A 19265-nucleotide genomic window follows, 5' to 3' on the forward strand; every position below is an offset into this window, starting at 1 on the left:
GCAGGATGCCCCAGGGTTCCTGTGTTTCCCCAACCTTGTACAACATCTTCACAAAGCCCTTTTTTGATGATCTAGATGGCCTGGGTATCACCTACACCAACTATGCCGATGATACCCAGATCCTCATCCCGCTGACGGGAGATTACGGCAAGGATTTGGCCTTTGTGAACAGAGTGTACCTCATCATCCAGGTATGGATGTCCTCGCACGGTCTATGCCTGAATGATGACAAAACGGAACTTCTCATCCTTGCCACCCCTGCAACCCTTAAATTAGGTCATAACTATGCCAACTTCAGAATAGATGACAATAATATTACTGTAGCCAAGGAACTCAAAACCCTTTAATAGACTCCACACTGACTTTTAAAAAACAAGTCAACTCTATGGCCTTGTCAACGGCCTACACCTGCAAACTAATCAGAGCAGCCAAACCCTTCCTTTCTTCTAATAACTGCATCACCTTAGCCAAAGCCCTTGTTTTGTCCAAACTGGACTATTGGAATGCCCTCTGTTTAGGGTGTGATAAATATATTACTAACAAGATCCAGATTTTACAAAACAACGCATTGAGAGCAGCCCTAAGCATTCCCAAAATAGCCCACATCTCTGACATTAGAAGAGTCAACAACTGGCTCTCGACAAAAGACAAGATCCTCCTTAAAACAGCATCACTGACACATAAATGTCTCGACTTTGCCGCACCACACTACTTCATAGCTAAATTTATAAGACAATCCTCCAACCACCCCACTAGAACTGCTAACCTCCTAACGGTGCCCAGATTTAAACGTACTAAGACTGGCGGAAGCAGCTTTCCGGTCAAAGCTGCTCAATACTGGAACTCCCTCCCCCCACTCCTGAGGGAAGATGTACCCTTCCTCCACGTCAGGTCCAACCTCATCCGGTGGATCAAGGAAAATGACTTAACATATCCTAGTATGCCTTTCCCCATTTGTACATACCTTGTATATTGATCATTGTGTATCTATTTAGACGTGTAACCTACTTACCTGCTTCTCATCTTATCCTGTACAAATTGCCTGCTCCTCACCAGCTACTTATTGTATAAATTGTATAAATGTATATTCCTGTACAGCATTGTAACCTAAGCTGAACAATCTTCTTGATGGCCATTGCGCCTGATACCCCTGGGTCTGGCGCGCATTACAAATAATAAAACAAACAAATACATTGTGTTATTTTCCTAGTACAACAGGCTTTAGGGAACCCGTTCAATTAGGAAAATAAAATTTATAGAGCTCATAGCATGGGTCCTCAAAGGCTAAATTCCAACAACCGTTATATGGACATTGTTGCGAAACTGTATTATTATCCATCATCACAGCGGCACACCATAAGATGAGTTTAGACTTCCTGGACTGCAAGGTGCTGATTTTTCAGGAATTAACTCTGTCTACCGGCAAGACAGAATTAATTGAAATCAATCACTGAGAAATTAACTGCATGAAAGATGTGCAACAAAAGGGCTCCATATTAAGCTTGATGCTAGAGTGATGACAGTCGTTACCCTGTCTGAAGGAGTCAAGGTTTTGGGTAAATAAGGAAGGAGAGTCCCCCCGCACCCTCCAACCGATGCATATGGGAAATCACATGATAGTCGTAGACTTTGGCAAATGCAGAGAACCAGATCCAAGCAGAACAAACTATTGAGCAATAATGTTGTTTCTTGAAGGGTTTACTTGTTATTTTGTTGGTGCAGCCTTTGGTGATGTAGAGCAGATTAGCTCAACCTTTGACAGGAAGTTAAAAATGTTGCTTCTTTTCCTAGAGCCATTTGTAGCCTATAATAGTTGAATGGGAAACTGATTGGAAGGAAGGTGAACACGATTCTGCTTACAATATGCAGGCTTGGTTACTTGATTAAGATTTTAATTTCCAGGGGGCATCTTCTCAGTAACAAACAGTACAGTGGTGTTGTTTATATTACCTTTCGACTTTGATGGTTTGGTAGTTATTAGGGGAGGACCAGGATCAAGTGAAGGGGTTTACTAGCTTTATAAGATCAAGATGTCTTCCACTGCGGTGCCAGACTCTTGACAGAGGGGTATAGGTCAAAGACAGAAACTCTCTTCTTGTATGTTTCGGATGATAAGAGAACTGCAAGTTGAGAGAGTGTTTGAAAGTGTTTATTTTTCTTTTGTTACTTGTCCTCTTTTCAAATGAGACCTACCATAAGATTTTGTTTGTGATTGATAACTATGGTAAGAGGAACTAAGGTATCAATGTCATTACTAAGTTTTCAAAGCATCTATCAAACATTATCTGAAGTCCATTGGTCCATTGCGAATAAACTGGACGGAATTGAAGTTTGAAATGTAAGTTTCTTATCGATGTATTCTTCCTAAAACGGGTTTTCTGATGCAGTTCATCCTGTGATGCACATTAGCATAAAATTACCAAGAAATCTGGCTCCTTTAAGACACTAAAATAGTGGCCAATAAAAATGTATCTAATGAGGTTTCTTTGATCCCAAAGTGTAATTATGAAGCAGACTTGGATGAACCTGCTCTGCACAAGGCGTTATTCTTAACCATGGGAGAGAAAAGATCTCGTCTTTTTGATACGTTTATTTAAATAATCTAAAAACAATAACAAATCTATGACACCAAGCAACGATTTTATTAATAATTTTTTTTCGTATCTACATGTGTAACGCTCACCTGAATCCCTCGGAGGCGCAGGTCTGGGCTGGGGGTTCTCGGAGTCTTCTAGGGTCACGCGCAGGCCTCGAATGCCACCCTGGAAAGGCCCTCTCCTCACTGAGATCTTGATCTGAAGGGTGAGGTGTCTGCAATTGTGAGAGCAAGGGGTTAATAGGATATATAAGCCTGACAGGCAAGCTGACTCCCCTTCCTGGTAATCCCCACGTAGTTCGTAGGCTAAAGGTGCTCACCTTATATAGGTGAAAGCGGAGCTCTCCATCCTGCGTCTGTGCAGGGGCGCCGAAGCCAGTTACTTCACTGGTTAATTGTCCAGCCTCTTGGTTGCAGAGGATGAAGATTTGGAGCTAGGCCGTCGTTAGCAGCACGAACGGCGGTTGCTTGAATGGAGAGCGATGGAAATGCGAAGGTATTGCAGGCAAGTAAGTAAAAAATGTCAATTCGAAGTTTAAAGCACTTCTTAATGTCTCTTTTCCTTTTTCAGGTTGCAGAAGCAGCTGGGTAGAAAAATAGATGTCGAGGAATGCGCCGAGGAGTGAGAAAGATGAGAGCTGCCCAAAACACGTGCGTATGGATGGAGTTTTGTATTTCTTAATGATGTCCTTTTGTTTTGCAGATGCGAGTAGCAGCGTCGGCGGAGGCGAGAAGAATGCAGCGCAGGTAGGAAAAGTTTCACGAAGGTTACTAACCAATGTCCTTGCTTCCACAGGGTGCCGAAAAATGGAGAGCTGCAGCCCGTGGCTTGAGATGCACCGATGGATTGGGTAAGTGCTGCGCTGGTTTTATCTCGTGCTAACCTGGTGTTCTTTTCCCTTCTCAGATGCTGCAGAAGACAAAGATGGTATTTCAGAAGGTAAGATTACGGATTTCTCTTCCCTAGATGCAGAAGTTGCAGATTCTCTGGAGCTGACACGGTGAGCGTCCTGCTGCTATTGCAGAATAACGCGAAGCACGTTGCTCTGATCGGGCGTGGTTTAAATAGCCTACTGGAGTGCTTAGGTGTCTCCTTCCACAGCAGCCTCGCCCAGGAAAGAAGTCCCAGCTTCCAGAATAGTTCCAGTATCCAGTCCCAGGGAGTGGTGCTGGCCACACCCAGAAGGTAAAGTAGTTCCAGCCATGGATGGATGAGGATTTCATCCTGCAGGCGAGTGAGCAGCATGGTCTGCAGCAGGTAGGTCCACCCAAGCACCATTCCTTGCATCATGAGCCCGGCACGTCCTGTGCCGGGACTGGGTCCCCTTATGAGCCTGGCGCCACTGGCGCCAGGACAAGGTCCATAAGGCCCCTATGGGAGCCGATGGGTGCCTGGAAATGAAGTTGTGACCCGGCTTCCGAGGCAGTTGGGCTAAACCTGACTCCTTGGAGACTGCGGTCATGACAGCATCCCCCCTCAAGGCCCCTCCCAAGCTTGTCTTTTCCGGAGGTTTTGGCTTGTTGGGAAAAGCCCGATGAAATTTTCGGACTAGACGAGGTGCATGTACATATTCTGAGGGTTCCCAAGATCTCTCCTGGGGTCCATATCCCTTCCAATCAATCAGGTAGTATAGTTTTGATTTGGAAATTTTGGAGTCCAAGATGTCTCGAATTTCAAATTCGGATTCTCCGTCAACTTGGATTGGCTCAGGAGGTTTAGTCAAACGGGTTCCGGGTTGCACAGGTTTCAGGAGAGAAACATGGAAGACAGGATGTATCTTCATTCGAGTAGGTAATTCTAGTTTGACAGCCACTGGGTTAATCACGGCCGTGATTGAGTAGGGCCCTAAATATCTTGGGTTGAAGGTGCGTGGCCCTTTTAAAGATAAATGTTTAGTGGACAGCCAGACTTGATCTCCTTTTTGATATTGAGGAGCCTCTTTTCGATGTTGGTCTGCTCCTTTTTTGTATGACTCTTTAGCTCGTTGAAGATGAGCTGTGGCTTCTTTAAAAGCTTGAGTTATTGTCGAATGCAGATGGTCAACAGCAGGTGTTCCGAGAGCTTGAGGTGGGTCCAGATTTGAGGTTCGAGGATGACTTCCATACAGCAGGAAAAAAGGGGTTTTTCCCGTCCCAGAATGGATTGAATTATTGTAAGTGTATTCAGCAATCCAAAGGACATCCTTCCAAGTACCCTCGGATTGATGCAACATGCAGCGCAGATATTGTTCTAGAGTTTGGTTAGTTCTCTCAGTCTGCCCATCGGTTTGAGGATGATGGCTGGTGGAAAGTCGTACATCAATTTGTGCTAAACGACAACAACTCCGCCAAAAATGGGAAATAAATTGGCTCCCTCGGTCAGAGATTAGTACTGAAGGGAAACCGTGTAACCGGACAATGTTTTCAAGAAATTCTCGGGCTAGAATGGAAGCTGTAGGTAAACCCTTCAGTGGGATAAAATGAGCCATTTTTGAAAAAAGGTCTACGATCACTAGAATTGTGTTGTATCCGGAGCAAGGGGGTAAATCCGTGATAAAATCCATCGAGAGCGTGTGCCAAGGGCCTGGTGGAATGTCTATTGGACGTAATAATCCTGCTGGTTTTTCCTTCTGACTCTTGTTTTGTGCGCAGATACCACAAGAAGCCACAAACTCCTTAACATCTTTCCTCCAAGATGGCCACCAAAAATTCCTTTTAATTTTCTCTGAGGTTTTGGCAACTCCAGGATGTCCTTCCATTAGAGAATCATGGTAGCAGGTGATGACCTGTTTTTGTAAGTCAGCGCAGGGTAAGAATAGTCTTCCTTGTAAATACAATAGGTTCTGATCTATTGTAAAATCCTTTCCTTTCAATTGCCAATTCGATGAATCTTCGGGAGTTATGAGCTTATTGACCCTTGCTTTAATTTCTTCGAGGGATAATGTGTTGATTACTCCTAGTATCTTTTGTTCAGGAATTATTGGCACCGGCTCCGGATTAGCTGTAAGTTCGTCTACCCCTATCCGGGAAAGGGCGTCTGCTTTTCCGTTCCTAACGCCTGGTCGAAATGTGATTACAAAATCGAATTCTGCGAAGAATAAAGCCCAGCGTAGTTGCCTCGAAGATTGAGCTTTAGCTGACTTCAGGTACTGGAGGTTACGGTGATCCGTGATTACAGTTACTGTGTGCCGGGCTCCCAAAAGATAATGCCGCCAGGCCTTAAAGGCGGACTTAATTGCCAAGAGTTCTTTGTCCGTAATTGTGTAGTTGATTTCAGGAGCCGAAAATTTGCGAGACCAAAAGGCTACAGGGTGTAACTGGTGCGTTTCGGGGTCTCTTTGTGACAGCACCGCCCCATTGCAAGACTGGAAGCGTCTGTCTCAACGATGTAGGGAAGTTCTGGACGGGGATGCCTTAAGACTGGAGCAGAGATAAATTTGGCTTTTAATTCTTGGAAGGCTTGTTCGGCTTCTGGAGTCCACTCGAATTTTTTATTCTTTTTCAGAAGAGCCGTGATAGGTTGGACTACCCGAGAGAATTCAGGAATGACCCTTCGGTAAAAATTAGCGAAGCCCAGCATGCTCTGCACACCTTTAACGGAAGTTGGGGAAGGCCATTTGGTGATAGCATCCACTTTTCTTGAATCCATGTGAACTCCGTTGGGTGATAAGATGAACCCTAAAAATTCCACTTCCTTTGCGTGAAAGGTGCACTTCTCCAGTTTAGCAAACAAGCGGTGTTGGCGAAGTCTCTGTAAAACCGCTGTGACGTGTCTACGATGATCAGTTTCTGAGGCTGAGTATACCAGGATGTCGTCAATATAAACGACTACGCACACATCAATAAGTTCTCTGAGGACATCATTCATGAAATACTGGAAGGCGGCCGGTGCGTTACATAGTCCGAAGGGCATTACTTGATACTCAAATAATCCATATTTAGTGCGAAAGGCCGTCTTCCACTCGTCGCCCTCCTTAATGCGTACCAAATGGTAAGCTCCTCTGAGGTCTAACTTTGTGTATATGCAGGCGCCTTTTACCTGGTCCAATAATTCAGGAATCAATGGCAACGGGTATCGGTTTTTGACTGTAATCTGGTTCAGGGCGCGATAATCGATACACGTTCTTAGGTCACCTTCCTTTTTCGGGACGAAGAACAAAGCTGAGGAAGCCGGGGATTTCGAGGGGCGGATGAATCCGTTAGCCAAGTACTGGTCCAAGTATTGCCTGAGATGGAGGTATTCTGGTTCAGTGAGGGCATATATTCTGCTGCACGGAGGGGTGGACCCAGGTATCAGGTCTATCTGGCAGTCGTATGACCGATGCGGTGGCAGGGTGTTGGCTTGATCTTTCTGAAAGACGTCGCTGAACTCTTGGTATTCCAGAGGTAATCGGGGGTCCTCGGAAGTGATGGCTGCTAGCTTGATTTCGGACTGAGGATAACAGGTTGAAGCGCATTCTGGAAACCGAATTACCTTGGCTCGCCAGTTTATCTGAGGATTGTGCTTTTCCAACCAAGGCATTCCCAGAATCACCTGAAACTGCGGGGCCTTGATTACATCAAACACGATCTTCTCCGGATGTCCGCCTTGACATAACAACGTTACCTCCATGGTGGTATGAGAAACTGGTCCGGAAGCTATTTCAGTACCATCCACTGTAGTGATTACGTCCTTTACCATCTTGGGACATAGGGGAAGATCCATCCTGGTAGCCAAGTCGTGGTCCACATAATTACCGATTGCTCCGCTATCAATGTATACTTTTATAGCATGCATGCGATCTGGTCTATTGGGACTTATGAGGACCATAGGCATAACCAAATGCGAGGTCAAGGAACTGGTTTTAACGCTCGGCAAGCGGACCTCTACGCTTGTCGGGCGAGGTCGTTTCCCGATTCCAGTTTCTCAGCATTTTTATCAGAAGCTCCTACGGTCTTCTTGACCGGTTTCACTGAGCAATCACGAAGGAAATGTCCAGAATTCCCACAGTATAGGCACAGCTGTAATTGCCTTCTTCTTTCCCGTTCTTTCTGAGTTAATGGTCCTTTTACTACTCCTATTTGCATTGGTTCCACGGAGTCATTCCCTTTAGCGGAGCTCTGAGGTCTTGAAAGTACCCGGGTTTCAAATCTGGATCGATCGGACTTCCTGTTCTGTAGCCGATGATCTAATTGGACCACTAGGTCGATATAATCTGAACAGCCTTGCGGCGGATTAACCACCTGTGCTAAAACGTCTTTAAGTTCCCCACGTAGGCCTCTGTAGAAGAGCGTGATTCTCTTATCTTCAGGCCACCTGGTCTCAACCACCAGTCTATTAAAGGACGCTATGTAAGCCAGGAGATCCTGATTACCTTGTCTGAGTGACAGGAGTTCATTGTCCAAGGCCTGCCCCTGTGAATGTCTTGCGAACAACTTTTCCATACTGGTCTGAAAGTCTTGAAAGTGATAGAGGAGCGGGTCATCCTGTGTCACGAGAGGAATGGACCAATCTGCAGCACTACCGCTAAGATAGGAGAGTACAAACGCTACCTTGGCTTGGTCCGTTGGGAATGCGGCGGGTCTACACAGAAAGTGCAAGCGGCATTGATTGATGAATACTGCATATCGCTTTGGATCTCCGGAAAAACGTTCGGGCGGGGCCAAAGGCACATTCCCTGGCAGATTAATTTGCACCGGATTACTTGAAGTTGTAGGCGTGCCGCCCCCTCCATAGAGAGGCAGTGGCGTCTGTCCCGCTTGAGCCTGTAGCAACTGTCTGGCCAGATCATCAGTCCGTTCCTTGGCCATGATTAACTCCCTTCGTAAAGCGTTTGTTTCTTGGCGAGATGCGTGTACTTCTGCCCTTAGTTCCCCAAGCATTTGAGCCAGTTGATCTGTGTCCGAGGTTTCCATTGCGCCTGGGTGGGAATATTGCGGTAGGCTTCGCGTTCTGTAACGCTCACCTGAATCCCTCGGAGGCGCAGGTCTGGGCTGGGGGTTCTCGGAGTCTTCTAGGGTCACGCGCAGGCCTCGAATGCCACCCTGGAAAGGCCCTCTCCTCACTGAGATCTTGATCTGAAGGGTGAGGTGTCTGCAATTGTGAGAGCAAGGGGTTAATAGGATATATAAGCCTGACAGGCAAGCTGACTCCCCTTCCTGGTAATCCCCACGTAGTTCGTAGGCTAAAGGTGCTCACCTTATATAGGTGAAAGCGGAGCTCTGCATCCTGCGTCTGTGCAGGGGTGCCGAAGCCAGTTACTTCACTGGTTAACTGTCCAGCCTCTTGGTTGCAGAGGATGAAGATTTGGAGCTAGGCCGTCGTTAGCAGCACGAACGGCGGTTGCTTGAATGGAGAGCGATGGAAATGCGAAGGTATTGCAGGCAAGTAAGTAAAAAATGTCAATTCGAAGTTTAAAGCACTTCTTAATGTCTCTTTTCCTTTTTCAGGTTGCAGAAGCAGCTGGGTAGAAAAATAGATGTCGAGGAATGCGCCGAGGAGTGAGAAAGATGAGAGCTGCCCAAAACACGTGCGTATGGATGGAGTTTTGTATTTCTTAATGATGTCCTTTTGTTTTGCAGATGCGAGTAGCAGCGTCGGCGGAGGCGAGAAGAATGCAGCGCAGGTAGGAAAAGTTTCACGAAGGTTACTAACCAATGTCCTTGCTTCCACAGGGTGCCGAAAAATGGAGAGCTGCAGCCCGTGGCTTGAGATGCATTTCAGAAGGTAAGATTACGGATTTCTCTTCCCTAGATGCAGAAGTTGCAGATTCTCTGGAGCTGACACGGTGAGCGTCCTGCTGCTATTGCAGAATAACGCGAAGCACGTTGCTCTGATCGGGCGTGGTTTAAATAGCCTACTGGAGTGCTTAGGTGTCTCCTTCCACAGCAGCCTCGCCCAGGAAAGAAGTCCCAGCTTCCAGAATAGTTCCAGTATCCAGTCCCAGGGAGTGGTGCTGGCCACACCCAGAAGGTAAAGTAGTTCCAGCCATGGATGGATGAGGATTTCATCCTGCAGGTGAGTGAGCAGCATGGTCTGCAACAGGTAGGTCCACCCAAGCACCATTCCTTGCATCATGAGCCCGGCACGTCCTGTGCCGGGACTGGGTCCCCTTATGAGCCTGGAGCCACTGGCGCCAGGACAAGGTCCATAAGGCCCCTATGGGAGCCGATGGGTGCCTGGAAATGAAGTTGTGACCCGGCTTCCGAGGCAGTTGGGCTAAACCTGACTCCTTGGAGACTGCGGTCATGACAACATGGGAGCCTTGTTGGAATCTCACCAATACATGACCTTAAACACACACATGGTTCTGCATTTATTTCATGACATTCTGAGATTGAAAACAATTGCTGCTAATGATATCAAACAAGTGGAATTCATGGTGGATAATGGAAATGACTTGGTAACCATTTACTTGTACTCCAAATTGACGACAGCCCTACTTTTACAGGAAGATAATTTGTTTCTAAAACATGGGTTATGACATTTATAGGCCTTATGTGCCGACTCCACCAATAAGGAATGACATAATGCCCAGTCAGTCGATTCCCATTGTCTCATCTCAGAATTATAACCTAAACATTCAGGTTGTGTCTTATTATATAAACCATAGATGGTCAGACAACTTTAAAATTCAGGTAGATTGCATAGTCAATGGGTAATGGCAATAACTTCTGTTTATGCCAAAGCTAATGAAACCACCAACTGGTCAGCGATTACAACAGCGTTACTTCATTCTAAAAAGAATCATAAATTAGTGATATGAGGGATCGATCAATTAATTTTACTCTCTGTATTTTCCTGGAATACAAGAGGTTATACTCATTCGACTAACTCACAATTCTATTCTAACACATTTAAAATTCATGATATTCTCCTATTCCTGGAAACATGGTTAACGGATAAACCTTTCATTGATGGGTATGATCTATTTTTTTTCCCATGAAGAAGGGTTTGAATAGACATCCTACGCGGGCCTCCTCACAGCGATTCCCTCTCAGTTGAATATTCGCTACGAAAACTGGAGTCGTAATTCCACTGATATATTGCCTGTTAAATTAACTTGGAGTATTATAACCTTTTCTTGCTTGCTTATTAATATCTATTGGAATCCTTCTAGGACTAAAATTTATCATTTCCTACAAGCTTTATCAAATGTACTTGAATCATTGTATGAGTAATCTACTGGGGAGATAATTGTGTCAGGTGACTTTATCTCAGTTTGTATTAATCCTTTTGATAGCAAAAAGGATTTAATTTCAAAGATTTTAGATTTAGGGGTGAAAGTATTTTAGATTTTATGACCTATGGGCCCTCTTCATGGCCAATGGAGAATCCGGTATTGACATTCCGGCCAACTGAAATGGTCTATGAATTCAACAATTGATTACATGTTTCTGGATTATTATTTGACAAATGTGTACACTTTGAGATAATTGTTACTACACTCAGTGATCTTGCTCTTTTACACATCTTAATTAATTGGAATTTTCCACGAAGCACGACTTCAAGTTGTTATGCTGACATGGTGGTGGTTATGCAACAAAAATAGTATTAAGTGGATGCCAAGGGATATCTCTAAATTCAACTCAAACCTGGGCTTTGTTGTCGATGGAAAGTTACACAAAAACAATGTTGCAAACTCCCTTCCCAACCTTATAGAATTCCATTTGAAACTCTTCCATAGGAATAAAGGCGGACTGTTAAAGACAAAATCTATCGTGTGCCACTGTTTTGATGAAATGATGCATGAAAAAAAAGGGGAACTTAGACATGATTTGTGCATATTGCACCTTGACCATCATCAGAACTCTCTGCTGATGCAAAAATCTTTGAAACAAAGATATAAGAATTGGTAAAAGTCTCATCAACATATAATGTACCAGAGAGATGCAGAAATTATGTTAAGGATACTAACCTCCAATAACAGCTTTTGGCAGTTAATTAATCATTCTGTATCTCTCCAAATTGATGCCCAATTAAATCCTATCCCAGACTATCTGGAAGACACTTTTCCGAGAACTATACAATTAGTAAGGTTCAAGGACCAGAGTCATTCTCGGGCCATGCTTTTGTATGGTCACTCAGTTTTGAGGAGAACGATGGATATTGTCAATTTCTAAAAGCAAAACCTTTCCATGCTGCAGACCCTGTGGTTTACTTATAACTATCTTCAAGGCTGACCCAGTGCTCTGGTCAACAATCCTGTTTGATTTATATAATCTCATACTTTGGGTCAACTTCATACCGAAATCTTGGAAAAACATCATTACTTGTGCCCATCTTTAAAAAGGGTGATTGGAGCCTTCCTTCCAACTAAATGCCAATCACCCTCATGGATGCATGATGTAAGATTTTTTCGGCAATATTTTTGAACAACTTGGCTGACTGATCTAACTCACATACAATTGTTGACGTAAATCAATCCGGGTTCAGGCAGGGAATGGGCTGCTCCATGAATTGCCACATCTTTCAATGATCCAACAGCAGTTTCAGCCCCAACAGAAGCCATTATAATTGACATTTATCAATTTAGCTTTTAATCATGTAAATCCAGATCGACTGTAGGACAAATTGTACAAAAATGGATGCCTGGCAACAATAGGAAGTGTCTTACAATATTTACATACAAAGAATCCGACTCGACTTCTAAAGTACTCTTTCTGATGCTATAAACACTTTTCGCCGTCTTCACCAAGGTGGCAAATTAGCCCAGGACCTTTTTAATTTGTAGATCTCAGACCTGGGTCTTGCACTTTCCAAACGTGTTTCTTTCTGTCCCAAAGTAGGCACTTCACTCATTCGCCATTTGGTGTACGCTGTCAACATTGTGTTAATGGATCAAACCCCAATTGGCCTTCAGAAACTGTTTGACTCGCTCTTCGATTATATGCATGATTTAGATTTAGAGATGAATTCAACTAAAACTAAAATTTGTATTCAAAATCTGGCCAGAAGTAGAAAGATGAAGTATAGATGGTACATTAATAGTAAACAACTAGAAATAGTAACGAGTCTGACGTCTCTTGGCCGTACCATTTACTAAAATGTGTCTAACACTGAGGTTGGGAAAGACTATCAACCTAAAATATCAGCTGCTGAGGTTTTATATTGGGAATATATAAAATAGTCCTGTGCTTAACCTTTGGTGCTGAAACCCTCCCAACTGTGGTAGATTGGTTAGAAATAGAGGCTACATTGTGGCAAAAACCTTTGAACCTTCCCACTGGTGTTCCAATTGTTGTGATTTGTTATGAAGGACTCCATAGAGCCTTACACGCGTATGTTGAATGGCAGTCACTACTATTCAATATAAAGATACAGAATTCTCCCCCTTTATCTCCATATACTACACTTCATGATCTACTACGGAACCAATCCTATCTAGCTCTAAACAATTGGGCCATCAAATTAAATAACATGATGGATATCTCTGAACAGGATTTGGTGGATTATCCCCAGAGTATTAAAAATAAACTCTGCTTGGGAGATTGGATTCATATGAAGAATCAGATAGGAATCTACAAGTTGTATAGAAACTCAAGAGTTTGTAAAACCTCCTCTGGGGAACATCTCAAACTATTTTAAGAAATCGTCTTAAAGAAAATGGAGTTTATACGTTTTGAGACTCAGGCTAAAGCTGTGCCCTATGGGAGACGTTAGCGGGGTTTGACTGAACGTACCCAGAGCATTGCAAATTTGTAGATTTTGCCATGAGGTCTGAAAAGTAGAAACATTGGAACACCTCTTTTTAGATCATCCTCAACTGCACTTTGAACAACTTTTTTTTTCTTCTCGATTTGCTGAATACTCTATTTGTCAATGGATTCGATGGGGAAGCGCATTATGAATGAAGACAAATTTCATTATGTATAGAGTAAATTATTTATTAGAAATATCAGAAATTAAATAGAGTAGATGCTGATTTGTTTTAAATTACGGGTTTGTTTTTTATATTTCTGTATGTATGAACTCAGTAGTTGGCCTTTCGCTCTCTTGAATCCAGAGGAAGGAGCCTCGGTAGTGTATGCACCTACCCACAAATAACTGTTCCTTTGGTTGGGCCATGGCCATCAAGCCCATGTTAGGCGTGCCATCAGATGCTGTTAGGATTGTGGTTTTTATTGGATGCATATTTAAAAAGCAGAAATTGCTACCATATGTATTTGTGCATGGATTTTATATTTTGTATTGATGATTTGGTTTTTTGGATGTTTTTAAAATTCATAATAAACGTATGCGACAAGGGCTATTGTTACCAGTCTTTTCTATTACTTAGCCGATAATCCAGTTCAAATGATGAAACATGTGAATAAATGTTTACATCAACTGTTATCCTGGCCTTTGCTGTGGTCACAGAAGGAAAATAATAGCTGACATAACTTTTGAGCTCAGTACTCAACACATGTTTATGCCCTCCTGTCTTTCCTTGATACAGGGCTTGGAGGGACCAAGTACATCTCCTTCGAAGAACGCCAATGGCATAACGACTGCTTCAACTGCAAGAAGTGCTCCATTTCATTAGTCGGCCGAGGCTTCCTTACTGAACGGGATGAGATCCTTTGCCCAGAGTGTGGAAAAGATGTGTGAAGATGAACATGGGTGGAACAGCACATTAACACGTGCTTGCAGTCTCTACACGTGCTTGCAGTCTCTATCTATAGAATTCAACCATGTTGCATACAGTGCCTTTATCCTGCCAATTAATGATTGCAATGCTATATTCTTCATTAGGAGTCACATCAATTAACCCTTGCATAATGTACAGCTTACTTATTACCCAAGTGTGCAGGAAAAGGGTGCACATTTAAAAAAGTAAATAAAAAACTAATAGTAATTATTCACACCGAGTGCATGCATCATAATCTTTGAATGTGATTAACGTAAGCATGTTTGTCACTTAGTAGTTGATAAACAAATTGTGGCAGTCCCTTAGGTCCATATCTATAAAATGTATGGATTAAGTTAACACATTTACAGTTCAACCACTAGAAACAAATCACATTTTGTATACATTGTACACATTTGCAACTTGTGTGATTGTGAGATTGCTGGCAGGAATAGTTTTGCCTGGTTATATTTTGAGAAAAGAAAAGAATTGCATCACTGAAACAAATAGACAGTTCACCTAAAAAAGGGGAAGCTATATGTATGAAATATTTTACTGCATGCATGGCTGACCATATGGTGAAGTGCAGAGGATGAAAATAGCACACTGGCAGTATTAAAAAATAAATTGGAACTGTGTCACATCTTGTATTTTAAAAATAAACTGCTAAAATCCAAAAATACAGCCATTTATTTTCTGTTGTGTGATTACTGTTGGTGTGCTTGTTTCTTTAAAAGCTGGTTCTCTTTCGGGAAACGGGAACGCTCCACTTCGTTAAACAGAAAAACTGATGCTAAGCAAATACATGTTCACAATATTGCATATACTCATTAGCAGCAAAGCACAATTGCAACATATTACGTTTCCGAGAAAACCTGCAACACACCAGTCAGCAGGGCTGACCAGAGCCATTTCCAAGATGACCACCACCCCTCTTTGAGCAGTAAGGCCCAAAGCTAGTGCTGCCAGTTTTCTAGACACATTGGGATTAGGCTTCTGACACGCAAATGCCCAAGACTCTTCCTTTAAGCTGCCCTTTGTGAGCCTTCTGCACTGGCCCAATTCCATCTTGGCATCCCTTGATCACCCAGCAAGGCAGGAGCAAAACAAGCATGAGGTGCGCAGTGTTCCAACCACACCAACCTGCAGGCCAGAATCTGGCCCTTTCAGTGAGAACCCTCCACTCATTGTGGTGAAGTCCCCTAACTGGCTCTTGTGGTGAAAGATGTGGTAACCATGGGACCGAAGCGGCACCACTAGTGAAGTGATTCTGAAGTGATTCAAGGCTCATGGGACGTGTGAGAAGAAGCCCCTTGCCCACCCCACCACACCCCATTTGCATGACTCTGACACTCTGATGCTGCCCTTTGAGGGGCTATCCTTTCTTGGCGCTACCCGCTGAATATGCTGCTATGCCTTGGTCAGGTGCCACCACTTCCTTGATTCAGACATGCCTCCACCAGCCTGGGATCGTTGGGGGCGGAAGATGTTTTCAAGAACGCAGCTAATATAGGGCCATTCATGAAATAACTTCTCGAAGAGCCGGTATAGCTTAAAATAATGGCGGACAATTTGGATTCATGTCTAACCCTAAGACATGGCCTCTACTGGGTGTTGCATAATCAGTAACCTTATCACAAAAATTAAATCAGCCACTTTACCATTTGCGACGGTTACAGTCAAGTGGTGCGATGATGGAGACCTTAACACACTTTTTGCTGTTCTGCCCCCTGTATGAGATATCCTCTAGGTGGTTGCTTCTTCCTCTGCTAAGAGGGAACCACATCTCTACATGCATTGAAGCTATGACGGTTTTGCTCTATGTGGCTGAAAAATGTATAAGTGTGAATTTGGTCACATTTTTAAAGCAAGCATGGTTGACTAGGATTGATTATGTGAAATCTTTGTAATGATGGTCTACTTTTAAATAGGGTTGCTATTATGTGATGCATTTAATTTGTATATGTTTTGATTGCTATTGTCCTGGAAGGAGGAGCTGTTGGATAAAGAATTCTGCATCTAGCATAGCGCGTCACAGAGAGTGAGAAACAGTCTGGCAGTCCAGCCAGCCGAAGAATGCGGCAAGGTTGGGGAAGGCTTGGCTTGGATTTTCTGAGACCCCACTTACAAAAACCTCACCATTGGTAGAGAAAGGACCCGGGTGAGTTTTGGACCTGTAAGGGCCTTTGTGATCTGTGCAAGAGGGGAAGAGTAACTTGCAATTGTGTAATTGCACTGCATCATTGCATTAGGAGCGGGCTAAACTTATAACATTTTGCTGACCTTCTTTACCTGTGCTGAATTGTGACGCGGGCGACTGCGGTGTGGTTTTATTTCTTCTTTTTCTGCCCTTACCCTTTGAGCCCACAAAATGGGTCTATCAAAAGGAACGCACTATGCAATGCCTGACAGTGAGAGCCCACTGCTGAAACCAACTGCGAAGAAAGGGGAGTACGCTGCTCGGCAGCGCGGTTTCAACCACATTAATAACATTGTGAGAAAAGGTGTCTGTGACCTGGGTGACTGTGGGGTAGCTTTGTACCATTTGAGCACCACCAATAGGTCAGTTTCACACAAAAAAAACAACATCTGTCTGGCTGTGTGGGTGTAAATCGCACTTAACAAAGAACCAACCAAAATGTATAAGCTTCGTAATGGCAAACTCAAAATAACTGAGAAGGGGCGCATTGCATTACAAGCCCATGAGGAGTTGGTAAGACTGTGCGACACGCACAAACCACATTCACATATGGGAACTACCCCGGTACAACTCAATGAAGAATCTGAAGATGTTTTTGTGGAAATGCAACAAAGTAAATCTAAGTCACTGTCCTCAGAAGGCAGGGGTGACAAAGGGGAATTGCATGGGGAGAGGGAACCTGAAGTGGACGGTACTCCCAGTCTTTGCTCTGCAGTATTGGGAGATGGCTATGGCCCTCGTGAGGATGCTCAAGGGCGCGGGGACAAGGGAGCGGGTGTTGGTGTCCCGCGGAGGAGCAGTTTTGGCCCAGGAGGGCTTCCATACTTGCGTGCAAGCCACGCCCCCTCCACTACTTCCCCCAGGACTCTCGGCCCGCCAGGGTGAAGCCCGCGGGGACAAGGGCGCGGGTGTTGGCGTCCCGCGGAGGAGCAGTTTTGGCCCAGGAGGGCTTCCATACTTGCGTGCAAGCCACGCCCCCTCCACTACTTCCCCCAGGACTCTCGGCACGCCAGGGTGAAGCCCGCGGGGACAAGGGCGCGGATGTTGGCGTCCCGCAGAGGAGCAGTTTTGGCCCAGGAGGGCTTCCATACTTGCGTGCAAGCCACGCCCCCTCCACTACTTCCCCCAGGACTCTCGGCCCGCCAGGGTGAAGCCCACTGGGACAATGGCGCAGGTGTTGGTGTCCCGCGGAGGAGCAGTTTTGGCCCAGGAGGGCTTCCATACTTGCGTGCAAGCCACGCCCCCTCCACTACTTCCCCCAGGACTCTCGGCCCGCCAGGGTGAAGCCCACGGGGACAAGGGCGCGGGTGTTGGTGTTCTGCAGAGGAGCAGTTTTGGCCCAGGAGGGCTTCCATACTTGCGTGCAAGCCACGCCCCCTCCACTACTTCCCCCAGGACTCTCGGCCCGCCAGGGTGAAGCCCGTGGGGACAAGGGCGCGGGTGTTGGCATCCTGCGGAGGGGGTTTGCGGACCCGTGGAGGTGCATCTTCTGGACTTTGTCCCTTTGACCCTGAGGCGGTACAAGGACACAGTGTTTTGGCGGTGAAGAGGGAGGCTCGGCCTGGATACACCTGGGAGAAGAGGGTGAAGTAAGTGCAGGTGAGGGACTGTACGAGGAGCTGTTTGCCTGTGTGTCTTGGACAAGAGGGCAGAAACACTGGGGTGGACCTACTAAACCCGCAATGTCACTCCTCAAGTCCCTAAGAACTTTGAAAGCTCAGGGACCACCAAGGAAACCCCTCCCTCCATTACCAGCTCTCTCACCCTTCCGCCTCCCCTCATTTTGTTCAGAGGTTCTTCTCACCCGCCAAGCGGGTGGTCCCAAACCCAAGCGAAAGGTCCTGGCTGTGAAGAGGTTTTGCTCCCAGGGTCAAAAGGGAGCGCCAGCCAAAGCTCCAATCCCGGATGTGCAAAACTCTGTCCTAATTCATGAGGGTGAGCCCCTCCCATGTTCCCCGAACCCCCACTAGTGATGAAAGATGGGGGCTGTCGGCTGCCACAGGGGGACAGTATAGCCGCCGGACAAGGGACCAGGGAAGGTCCAATACCTACTAACCATGGCAGTATGTCGGATCCTTGCGTAGGAGGGGACTGTACCTCTAAGCCTCAGGAGGACCAGGCTATCATAGGCCCCAACGGAGGAAGACATCCAGGCCCGATGTCCCATCAATCTACTGCAGATGTGCTCTCTCCCCTTGTCCCCACCTTGAGCCTCAGTCCCCCCAAGGTGTTATGCGTCTCCAGTAATCTTGGCACCGGATCAGAGATGCCGGAGTCCAATGAGGGAGACACTGCAGGAATCGGAGTACTAGCCAGCAGCTATCCCTCAGTAAGCTCCACTCCTGCTTGCAACATCGTGGCTTCCACCCGTCACCATGCTCTATCATTCGTGCCAGACGGGAAAGTCACTTTCTAGCTCCGCTCTGGCTAGCCCAATTGCGGGGGGCAGTACATTTCTCCCTGGACAACAGAAGTTTCGGGAGTGTACTTATGCCCACAGTGTGCCCGTTGGCCAGCCCCTCTCTCTACCTATCTCCATTTAGGGTGTCCATGCAACCAAAATGTGAAACCTCCCCGGCTGTAGGGCCGGTTATTAACCCCCCAACCGAGGTGGTTCTGTCACTCGGGGGGTGTAAGTGCAACCAAGTTTTGGCTGAGTTGGCTGCCATTAGAAATTTGCTCACAACTCTAATAGCCATTAAGGGGAGGGCGCAAAGGGAAGGGGAGCCCTTTCCCATTCCGATTGTCTGTAAAGGTCTCTCTGACTTCCCTCTGGTACACCCCAAGGATCAAACCCCCCTGTGTCCCGAGACTATAGCTCCAACATCTTCTTGCCCCAGCCTGTTGTCTGAGTTTGCACATTAAGACATTGGAAAAGATCCCAGGGCAGGCGGCACCAAGC

At 45.4% G+C, this 19265-nt stretch overlaps 1 protein-coding gene across 4 annotated transcripts in view; it reads left to right on the top strand.

Moving 5' to 3' along the window:
- Window positions 1-14847, top strand: part of FHL2 (four and a half LIM domains 2) — a 477249-nt gene extending 462402 nt beyond the window's left edge. For all 4 annotated transcript variants that reach the window (XM_069636912.1, XM_069636913.1, XM_069636911.1 and 1 more), the window contains one exon: window positions 13993-14847. In XM_069636912.1, the coding sequence (XP_069493013.1) occupies window positions 13993-14144 (152 nt within the window). In that variant the 3' untranslated portion in view covers window positions 14145-14847. The remainder of the gene's footprint in view (window positions 1-13992) is intronic.
- The last annotated feature ends 4418 nt before the right edge of the window (window positions 14848-19265 follow it).

This window comes from Ambystoma mexicanum, chromosome 7p (genome assembly GCF_040938575.1).
Source record: "Ambystoma mexicanum isolate Mex_15411 chromosome 7p, UKY_AmexF1_1, whole genome shotgun sequence".
NCBI classification, from domain to species: domain Eukaryota; kingdom Metazoa; phylum Chordata; class Amphibia; order Caudata; family Ambystomatidae; genus Ambystoma; species Ambystoma mexicanum.